Source organism: Pelmatolapia mariae, linkage group LG16_19 (genome assembly GCF_036321145.2).
Source record: "Pelmatolapia mariae isolate MD_Pm_ZW linkage group LG16_19, Pm_UMD_F_2, whole genome shotgun sequence".
Taxonomy (NCBI): domain Eukaryota; kingdom Metazoa; phylum Chordata; class Actinopteri; order Cichliformes; family Cichlidae; genus Pelmatolapia; species Pelmatolapia mariae.
In genome coordinates this window covers 43,240,927-43,250,953 of record NC_086241.1, presented here as the reverse complement: position 1 = coordinate 43,250,953, position 10,027 = coordinate 43,240,927, and the positions used below count along the sequence as shown (strand labels likewise).

The 10,027-nt window shown below is 38.0% G+C and overlaps 2 protein-coding genes across 3 annotated transcripts; one reads left to right on the top strand and one right to left on the bottom strand.

Moving 5' to 3' along the window:
* Nucleotides 1–2,090: 2,090 nt before the first annotated feature.
* On the bottom strand, nt 2,091–4,127 carry dtd2 (D-aminoacyl-tRNA deacylase 2). The gene is made up of 3 exons (XM_063499496.1): nt 3,632–4,127; nt 3,258–3,327; nt 2,091–3,153 (listed from the first exon to the last, which is right to left on the bottom strand). The coding sequence occupies exons 1-3, from the start codon at nt 3,740–3,742 to the stop codon at nt 2,828–2,830; spliced, it is 507 nt and encodes a 168-aa protein (XP_063355566.1). The 5' UTR covers nt 3,743–4,127; the 3' UTR covers nt 2,091–2,827.
* A 91-nt stretch (nt 4,128–4,218) lies between these two features.
* nubpl (nucleotide binding protein-like) lies at nt 4,219–9,291 on the top strand. Of its 2 annotated transcripts, XM_063499494.1 has the most exons (11): nt 4,220–4,453; nt 5,491–5,635; nt 6,060–6,094; nt 6,351–6,441; nt 6,538–6,577; nt 6,688–6,778; nt 6,863–6,956; nt 7,108–7,193; nt 7,289–7,409; nt 8,423–8,505; nt 8,824–9,291. In XM_063499494.1, the coding sequence occupies exons 1-11, from the start codon at nt 4,325–4,327 to the stop codon at nt 8,884–8,886; spliced, it is 978 nt and encodes a 325-aa protein (XP_063355564.1). In that variant the 5' UTR covers nt 4,220–4,324; the 3' UTR covers nt 8,887–9,291. The 2 variants fall into 2 exon arrangements, with proteins under 2 accessions (XP_063355565.1, XP_063355564.1); XM_063499495.2 differs by lacking the exons at nt 6,060–6,094; nt 6,351–6,441 and having other exon boundaries at nt 4,219–4,453.
* Nucleotides 9,292–10,027: the final 736 nt, after the last annotated feature.

Sequence of the window (10,027 nt, the reverse complement as noted above, 5' to 3'; positions counted from 1 at the left end):
ATTTTATTTTTGCAGATTGGTGACCCTCTGTTCATCTTTATGCCTGACAAAATCTCCCAGCTTAAGATGCTCTTTTTACACCCGGTCTGTTACTGACCTGTGCCAGTTAAGATACATAGATAGATAATTTATTGATCCCGCAAGAGACATTGTGTTACAGCAGTGGGATAAAGAATATAAATAGTACAGTCTACAATAAACAACACGTAATCAACAAAGTCAAAATAAAAGTGTCACAAGTACCTATGAGCTTTAAACCATGACAGAGTGCAAATACATATACACTACCAGTCAAAAGTTTGGACACAACTTCTCATTTATTAGTTTTTCTTCATTTTCATGACTATCTACATTGTAGATTCTCACTGAAGGCCTCAAAATGGACACATATGAAATTATGTAGCAAAGAAAAGATTGATAAATAACTCCAAATATGTCTTATAGATTCCTCAAAGTAACCACCTGTTGCTTTGTTGACAGCACTGCAAACCTTTTGCCCTCTCTCAATGAGCTTTATGAGGTAGTTACCTTTTGACTGGTGTAAGAGAACAGTGATGAACAGTGATGAAAAGAAAGAAAAGTAAAAATGAAATTAGGTAAAAAACAGGTAAAGTAAGACTCACTGGCTTAAAAGGAGCCTTTATTCCCCCAGCTGTGTATTTTAATTAGGAAGTCATCAAATGACAGTATTATTTTAGTTTTGACGACTTGATGTCCCAAATTATTATTGACTGTGATTTTTATTAATTTCTTTTTTACTCTGATGCCTCAGATTTTTGTTGGTATGATTCACTGTTGCTTGGTGGCAAAAATATTCGATTCTTATGAGAAACAATGGGACAGGTATCCAGCAGAAATGCATACATTATGAGATATCCCGAGAGGTACTTGTTCTGTCTACATAGCTGTTTAACTTACCTTTTTTCATCTGCTGTTTGCCTTTCAGAGAGAATGGAGAAAAAAGGAACAATGACTGATTTTAAAAGATAAGTAGACACATATTTATTCTATGACTGTATCAGAACTCTGATCAGTAACTCTTCTTATTTATTAAATTTTTTATTATTATCTTTAATCATTTAACTTTCAGAGAAGAGACGAGGGACAAAATAGTAAATGCTGTAAACTCATTAGAAAAAGATAAGTGTATGATTACTTTATATTATTATGGCAACAGGTTTTGTAGTTGCTGAAATCATTTATTGACTTTCTTCTTGTCTTGTTTTTCTCTTTTTTTGTTATTGTCTGTTGTTGTTTTCTTTCCTCTTAACTTTCAGAGAAGAGAGCGAAACAGCATGTGCTGTAAACTCTCATTATAAAAAGATAAGTCTATATTTATTTTATATTATGATCACAACTGTTGGAAACTGGAAAAGCATAGCAAAAAGTGCTTCTAAGAGTGAGTGCAGTGGGTGAATGAGGTAAATTGTATTGATATTTCAGCAGTCCAGCTTACTTACATCTATAGTGAGATGGTTATGGTACAACAAGTTTCACATCTTATGTTATATGGCAATGATAAAGTGTAGTATAAAAACTGTTTAACAAGATCGTATTAAATCATTATTGATTTCATTATATAGCTACATGATTACTGTCTGTGAGTTATAGTTCCTAGAATTGTACACATTTGTCCTGTTGTCCTGCAGGTAGTTAGCTGGGTAATTATCATGTTTAAATTTTGCCAGAACCACATCAATCTGAATGCAACAGCTGTGCAAATACCTGCATGTAAATATACACAAATATGTAATTTTATTTAAACGTGTATGATTATTTTATTGGTATATTATTGTTTATTACTTGTGTTTTTTTTATATTTGCTATTATATTTGTTTATTATATGTGAATTAATAGGGTAATATAACCAAGAAAATGAAGTGCTATAGTAGCAATATAACATCAAGTTTACACACATTAAAGTTAGAAGGTATTTTAAAAGTAGGGTGGAAGTTAGAGAGATTGGGATCTCAAGTGCATCCCTTTGTTTACAAAGTGACTGAGTAATACATTCCAATGATCATCAGACAGTAACACAGCATGCTGAGATGGAGGAAAGAACAATAATGAAAGCAATGCTCTTATTAGTATCAAATAATTATTACAATTTATTCATTATAAGAATCAAAAGGGTTTATGGAAATATTTATGATGGACCACAAAAGCCATAGAATCACATAGTCATTCGGTTGTTTGATGGGTGTTTTGTAGGCCATGAGATTGACTGTTTATCCACAGTGAATGAGAAACAATTTTCGAGCGACTTGATTGAATTTTGCAAAGCAGTGATTGTTAAAAGAATTAACAAGGCACACAATATTATCATCTGAAGAAGCTGAAGAAATATAAATAAAACTTGAATATAAGAGAATCATCACTAAAGCATGTGGCATAGATTGTTTTGAGAGCATTTTTAAGCCTCACTGAAAAACAACATGCATGGTGAATTGTACAGTTAGGCAAAACAATTATTCCAAGGCATGACTCAGTGGTAAAAGAGTGCCAGCAGCACCTCCCAGTTTAACTAAACAATAAATAAAAACAATACAGCACTCTGTCTGTGTCTGGCTGAGGGATTTTCATCCTTCTCTCTTCATTTTTCAGTTTTTCACGTGTTTGTAGAGACTGGTAGTGTCCCACAGTATCAGAAAGGCTTCATACACAATCCAGTTTTGGCCGATTACACAAACAACTGACAAATTCTAAATCTCTTTTATTTTGTTTATATTGAAAGATGCACAACTCAGATATGAGTACATCAATCTTTCTAGCTTCATTGGTAGACACAATAGTATGACATCTTGTCTCTGAGATGGTGAGCTCAGCTTCAGAACTCCATCAGATGTGTGTATGGTCCATTGGTGTCAAGCTTCAGCACTTGTCTGTTACCATAGGTCCCGTGTTTTACTGTCACTTCAGCGCTGCTCTCAGCTACAGCAGCATTCAGCTCCTTCTCACACAGGGCAACGAATGCGCTGTAGAGTCGCAGCCCATCCTCCTTGCTGATGTTGTTGTGGTACTGCATGCCTCTGCCTTTGGCCTTTCCTCCCAGCGTGGCCTGAGGGACAATCAGCAAACTCCCGGGGAGGTCCAACACTGACACCATCTTCCCAGAATCCGACTCGCTCAGCCGCAGGTTCAACAGCGTGGACACTGGACGGAGCGAGGACACAACATTTTTATCATCTGTGGAGGGATTCACAGGGAAGCAGGGGTTCACTATTTAGATCAAAGAAAAAAGTAAAAGATTCACTGACCCATCTTGGGTAGGATGTCATCTGTGGCTCCTTTGAAGAAGCAGATGTAGATCACCATCCCTCTTTCAATCTGAGAGTAAAGATAAAAGCAGCAATGTTAAATACAGTAAAAATTATGTCATATCTCCAAGATGTTGCATCATGTGCAACACATATAAAGTCAAAATAACAAAATGTCTGACACACACATCCGTGAATCAATATATACATTACTTTGTATTTCTGAACTAGTAATTGATATTAATTTTGTCAATATTTACTTAATGTCTTTGTTTTATGTTGACAACTTTTTAAAGCATATTATCAGTATTGCTAGCACTCTAATGCTGATTGGTTTATGTCTGCAAAGCAGTGATAGAGGATGTATCTCTCACCTGGACAAACTGAGCTTCGGAGTGTTCATCTGCTGGTTTCACCTGCAGCCTGGCCTGCAAACACTGCTGCAGTACCGTGCGGGCCACCGGATTGCAGCCTTTCTCCGTCATTACTGCCAGGCTTTAACTCCTGTCTTCCCCCTTTACAATCTCCACTTTTCAAAACAGTGCTTTAGAGCCCAGGAGAAACTGCTTAACATGTATAATATTAACTAACCGTCTCTCCCTAAAAGCTCTAAACCTCACTAACACCTGAGAAATGAATGAGAAGAAAACATATGACCCATCTAACCCACTTCCGTGTCAACGTTAACTGAAACTGTTCAGAAATGTTCACGACTGCGCGCTATTTTCGCATACCGTCCTTACCTACTTGCTTCCCCCCCGTCTATTTTTTTCGTGTCGTCTTTAAATGGACTTCAGCACCTTTCACCACTCAGAGAATTAGTTCAGGGTTTCAGGATCAAAATAGGTGAAAAAATGAAGAATAAAATATAATTTTTAAAACCAGTGTTGTTGATGCAAGAGTTTTTTCTTTTAATGTACATTTTTAAATGTTTCATATTACATTCTAAAAAGCGCTTACTTTCTTCTCACGGATTAAAAAAACTGCCGCCCGCCACGAGCATGCGCATTTTGCGCAACTATGACGCAAACCATGCCTCGACTTGAGGGGCATCTAAACAGCTAAACATGGCCCTGTTCACATACAGCAGACTGTCACATTTACTGACAATATCCGTTTATAAATCTTCGGTTTTACGAACGGGGAGCGAACTAAAACATGGAGCTACGTGCTGTGTGCAGTTTCAACGCTGCCAGGTAATGTTTCTCTGTGTTTCTCTTCGTACGGCTTCAGTTAGGTTAGCTCTCTGTTTGTGATAATCTAAACGGAAACTCAGCAACACGACCGGAAGTAACATGTTCAGAATAAAAGCCACAATCGTAAAATAAACTGAGGGAATGAAACAATCCGGGACACACCTTTATGTTAACGTACACAAGACTTAAAATGGTTTTACTTGATCAGATGTTGCTGTTCTCCTCTATGTAGTATTCTAAACTTTAGCTGTAACACCCACATCTAGTACACGGAAAGATAATTTTGAAACTTTAAACCGGAAGTGGTTATTGTATTCATAAATACTTAACTGTTGAATATAAAACCACAGATATATTTATGTCAATATAGCAGCTGTGTATGTGATGGACAGGAATATATAATGTTACTGAAATACTATTACGAACCAATAACACATCGTGAACTTGTTGTTCATACGCTTTGCCGTAAGAGTAGTAGCAAGAATAGTTATCCTACTCTGTGCAGTCTCTGTTTAATCCCCATGACGAGGATGCTATAATGTTTGTTTATCCTAAAAGGTTAAATCTATTCATCTGGACGTAACGTTTTCAGTGGGAGAAACGTTTCGTCATTCATCCAGGTGACTTCTTCAGTCTCAGCTGACTGCAGGTTTCCCCAACCTTATGCAAATGTACTGTTTATAAGGTTGGGGAAACCTGCAGTCAGCTGAGACTGAAGAAGTCACCTGGATGAATGACGAAACGTTTCTCCCACTGAAAACGTTACGTCCAGATGAACAGAATCAACCTTTTTGGATTTACTTACCTGGATGATTGAGTATATATCAAGACAAGGTTTATTTATATTTTATGTTAGACCAAAGTCCATTTCAAATTTTGTCAATTTAACAGGGCCAGCCTCTTTAGGAGAGACCACAGTGTCATCTGAGACTATCTGTAATTTCAGCATTAATTTGGTCTTTTAGTCATTGTAATCTCTCAAACACAAACTAAACTTTTGCGTTGTTTACATTATTTACTGGTTTGTTGTTTTACAGAGGTCAGTGGACAGTAAGGCATTGCAGGAGAGGCAGAGGCAGCAGATGGCCCGAGGTCTTCCAAAACAGAAGCCCATCCCAGGGGTCAAGCAAGTCATTGTCGTGGCTTCAGGAAAGGGTGGTGTTGGGAAGTCCACTACTGCAGGTACTCAGTAAACCTCATACTAAACAATGGAAAATGCTCTCACCATCTATTTTCTTCCAGAGCTATTTTATCTAAACCTTTAAGAGGGTAAAATTAGTGCTTTTGAATGAATTCCTTTTTAGGTATGGCCTCTTGTTCGGAGTTTATAGAACAATGCCGAAAAAAGGGACCAAATAAGGTTCTGACATAGAAAAGTAATTGGCGAAGTAGATTTCATCTGCTATTGCAGTGTTTTCCACTAAACGTTACTTACGAGAAACCATTTTGAACCTAAGATCTTATACTTCTTACTTTGGCACTGATCATAAAAGACCTTTAAATAGAAAAATATTAAAAGAAAAATCATGTTTCAGGTGGCCTAATGTTTGAACATTTTCAATAAGAAGTATTTGATTTGATTTGGTCTGTTTTTCTCTCATCCCAGTGAATTTGGCTCTAGGATTAATGGCCAATGACATGGTAAGGGAATCTGCTTTATCATTATATATTTTATATACTATATATGTATGTAATTTCAGCCAACAAAAAACAACACAGATCCATGTGCAATTCCCATACTAAGAATCCTCAGCAGATAACTTCAAATGGGTTAGAGTGGCCTTTCACTGGAAGACAACTTTAAAGTGTTTTGGGTTCTAAAACTGTTCATATGACAGCGAGCTGTTAGTCTGTCCTCCTCAGAGCTATACTATATGACTTTTTCTCTCTCTTCCAGTCAAAGTCTGTGGGTCTGTTGGATGCCGATGTGTTCGGTCCATCGATTCCCAAACTTATGAACCTGAAAGGAAACCCAGAGCTCAGTGACAGTATGGCTAGTTTAAGTCAGCTGAAGGTTTCTAAAATTTCAGTAAACATTTTATAACAGAAAAGTGTTTTTTTTTCTTTTTTTACATATCTTTCAGATAATCGGATGATCCCCCTCACCAACTATGGGGTTCCATGGTGAGACTGTCATCAACATTACATCACAACCTTTTTGTTATGCCCTTAAATAGTCCTAAATCATGTCTATTATGTGACCTGTTCTTCTGATTCGCCTTCTTCTCTGCCAGCATGTCTATGGGTTTTCTGGTTGATGATGTGGCTCCGATAGTGTGGCGGGGGCTTATGGTGATGTCTGCTATAGAGAAACTGCTCAGACAGGTGAGACCAGTTTAGATTGCAATGTCAGTTTATTGAATTTAAAGGAAGCTGATGAAACATAGAGAACATGTTTTGTGATTGTAGGTGGACTGGGGGTCATTGGACTATTTGGTAGTGGACATGCCTCCTGGGACTGGAGACGTCCAGCTGTCGATCACCCAGAACATCCCCATAGCAGGTGGGTTTGTCACACATCACCTAATATTAATGTTGTTTTCTAAACACATAACTTCACTTTTTAAAAGTATCCTCATTGCTGTAGCCTCCAGAAGTAAATAACACTTGTAGTTCAAAGTTAAGTCGGGTCATGTGATGTTTGTCTTGTACAGGTGCGGTTATTGTGTCCACGCCGCAGGACATCGCTCTGCTGGATGCTCGCAGAGGAGCTGAGATGTTTAAGAAAGTGAACGTGCCGGTAATGTGTTGATGTGTGTGTCAGTGGATGCATAAACTATTGGATTCAGGTTGGGTGGATGAATACAACAGGAAGTGATATTTTCTTTCCTGCAGGTTCTGGGTCTGGTTCAGAACATGAGCGTCTTCCAGTGTCCCAAATGCAATCATGAGACCCACATCTTCGGCTCTGATGGGGCCCGACAGCTTGCAGACACTTTGGGAGTCACATTTTTAGGTTGGACCATCACTTTCATTTCATTTGTTTTTAGTGATGCCCGAGGGTGCTTGAAGTAGTTTGCAGTCCGGTGCCACGTTCTTTTGATGTCTTTATTGTCTTTTGTCTTTAACCCTCGTTTGCTCCAAGACATTAGGTGCAGTAAAGATGGCACGCATAAAGTTGAGGGAACATATATATTTTATAAGAATTTTTTCATTCATGTTGTCATTCCTAAATTCTTGAGTGGGCTTTTGACAAAGTAAGACTCAGGAATCAGATTTTTCTTTTATCTGTTAAAAGCTAAGATTTATTTTTGGGCTTTTTACCTTTGTCAGACTCAGACCCGGGCCACCACATTTCAGTTGGAAGGAATATGGGTACCTCTTCAATCAGTCTGCTAAACTGGCACCCAAAAGCTATAGTCCATATAGATTACCAACAGGAATGCAGGTCAGAGATTCACATTTACCACAGTAGCCTGACAGCATGAACTCAGCAGCACTCTCTGCATTCCCTGGGGCAAAGCTGTGGATAGTCCTAACACACATCGTACAATTTAACTTAATCATTTTCTTCGCCATCTTATTGATGGTGAACAAACCCCCATATTTAAGTCATAGCACACAACTTTCATGGACCTGGCCTGTCACATGAGACAGTTTTATCCGCATCGTGGTAGATGTTTGTATGACCTTGAAGATCTAACACTTTCTTTTTGCAAATGCCTCTAGTTGCTATGTTTTAACTGTTAGACTACTATAGAGTCCTAACCCAGACCTGTCTGGAAAGTGGCATTAATTTTGCAAAGAAAAAAAGCGTTTTGCCTCAACACCCCCACACCTGGAATGAACCGAGTGACTTGGATGTGTCTCATTGCCGACACAAGGATGATTTGACATTGGTTTTATGAACTATTTCATTTGAAAACAACAAAGTAAAGCTTTTGATTTTCTGTTTCTGAAAACATTGAAACCGTTTTTGATTTCTTTTATATTTAACGTGTGATTTCATGTATATGTGACTGTTTCCAGGTGACATCCCTCTTCACATAACCATCAGAGAGACATCAGACAGAGGACAGCCAGTGGTCATCTCTTCTCCCAACAGCCCTGAGGTCTCTATTTGAATCTAGTCTATTCTGTTTTGCTCTTCTTTTTTTCAAAAAAAAAAAAAATTATTTATTTTTTCTATTCTACCCTACATTTCTCTCTTTTGTTTTCTCGTTCTTATTTTATAAATGAACAAAATAATATGAGTAAAACTTCAAACTTTGTCGGTAAACCACTCACTGAAAGCACATAACACAATACAACAAAAATTTTATATTATGTCCTAGTTATTTATTCTTCAGCTTCAGTAGAAATCTGTTCATATACCTGCTCAGCTGCACTCCAGTACTGAGGTGTAACTTGATTTTATTTTCACTGTCCAGGCAGCAGCATACAGGAAGGTGGCGTCTGCTGTGGTCCAGAGACTACAGAAAGTCAGTAGCTGACAGACAGCTTCAAGATGAAGTCAGCTGGGTGACACATGAAGACGTTGAATGACATGTATGCAGAACACAGACTAACGCACAAAGTCATCTGCTGTCCTAACGCACAAAAGAATGTCGATTCGTGTCCATGTTGTAACAGTATTTTTATTGTGTGTCCATGTAGTTCTCTGACAGCATTTCATAAAATGGTCAGCTACACAACCCTAGTCTTAACCCTTTCTGATCTACTTGCATGCTGGTGGCCATAAATAGCAGCACATTAGCTGGATGCCAGTAAAGTAAAGACAGTAATATAATAATTCCTTTGTCTTGTTTTCTTTTTCTTTTCCTGCAGACTAAAGTGTTGTATATTATTGTATTAGATAATTGTCTGCATCATGATATAAACAGTGATTTAACAGTCAATTTGAATTTGTTTTTCTGGTGTATTTTTGTCATTTTAGTGAGAAATCAAAGTAATAAAAGCATCAAGGATTTTTGCCTCTATGAAATATTGCTCTTATTTGTATACAGAGTAAAAGTGATAGATCCTGTACTAAAATGACCTTTTCATCTGCTTTATGCAGTTCCATGAATAACCAGCAGAGAGGGCTCTGTGCATTTAAATAAATCCGCACTGGCTTCTGTCACATCAGGATGTGTAGTCGCAACCTGAAACATATTGGTTTCTGGCTGTTCCTCTGGCCACTCTGTGATTTTCTTGGCTGTTATTCTGTGTTCATCTTTTCTCCACACAGGCTCACAGGTCAGAAGTCTCCCTCGTCATGCTGTCAGGGTTCACTCGATAAAGAGTTTGATGCCCGGGCAGTACTTACATCGGGGTGGCCAAGAAACTAAAGCCATTTCTTTTGTGTGGCAAATGACTATAGGGACAATTTCTCTTGTGTGTCTGCAGAGGTGTTTTCAGGAGGTTGTATGTTTGCTTTTTGGACATTTTGTCTCTTTTTGGAGTTGGTTTGCTCCTAGGTTGTTTTGTGTCTTCCTGGTGTTTGTGGCTGTCACTCTGAGATTGTTTTGTGTCCGTGCAGTGTCATTTTGTGTCTCCTGAGGATGTTTTGCATCTCTCAGGTTGTTGTGTGTCTCTTGGAGGTTGTGTCCTGTCTTGGTGGTGTCCTTTTGTAGTTTCTTAAAAGCGTTTTTG

Bases quoted from the DNA above. Each gene is read 5' to 3' on its own strand.
- dtd2 (XM_063499496.1), bottom strand. From the start codon at position 3,742: ATGACGGAGAAAGGCTGCAATCCGGTGGCCCGCACGGTACTGCAGCAG. The intron at 3,328-3,631 runs GTGAGAGATACA...CTTTACTCTCAG, and splicing joins CCGAAGCTCAGTTTGTCCAG to ATTGAAAGAGGGATGGTGAT. The intron at 3,154-3,257 runs GTCAGTGAATCT...CGCTCCGTCCAG, and splicing joins TGACATCCTACCCAAGATGG to TGTCCACGCTGTTGAACCTG.
- nubpl (XM_063499494.1), top strand. From the start codon at position 4,325: ATGGCCCTGTTCACATACAGCAGACTGTCACATTTACTGACAATATCC. The intron at 6,095-6,350 runs GTAAGGGAATCT...TCTCTCTTCCAG, and splicing joins GATTAATGGCCAATGACATG to TCAAAGTCTGTGGGTCTGTT. The intron at 6,957-7,107 runs GTGGGTTTGTCA...TGTCTTGTACAG, and splicing joins CCAGAACATCCCCATAGCAG to GTGCGGTTATTGTGTCCACG.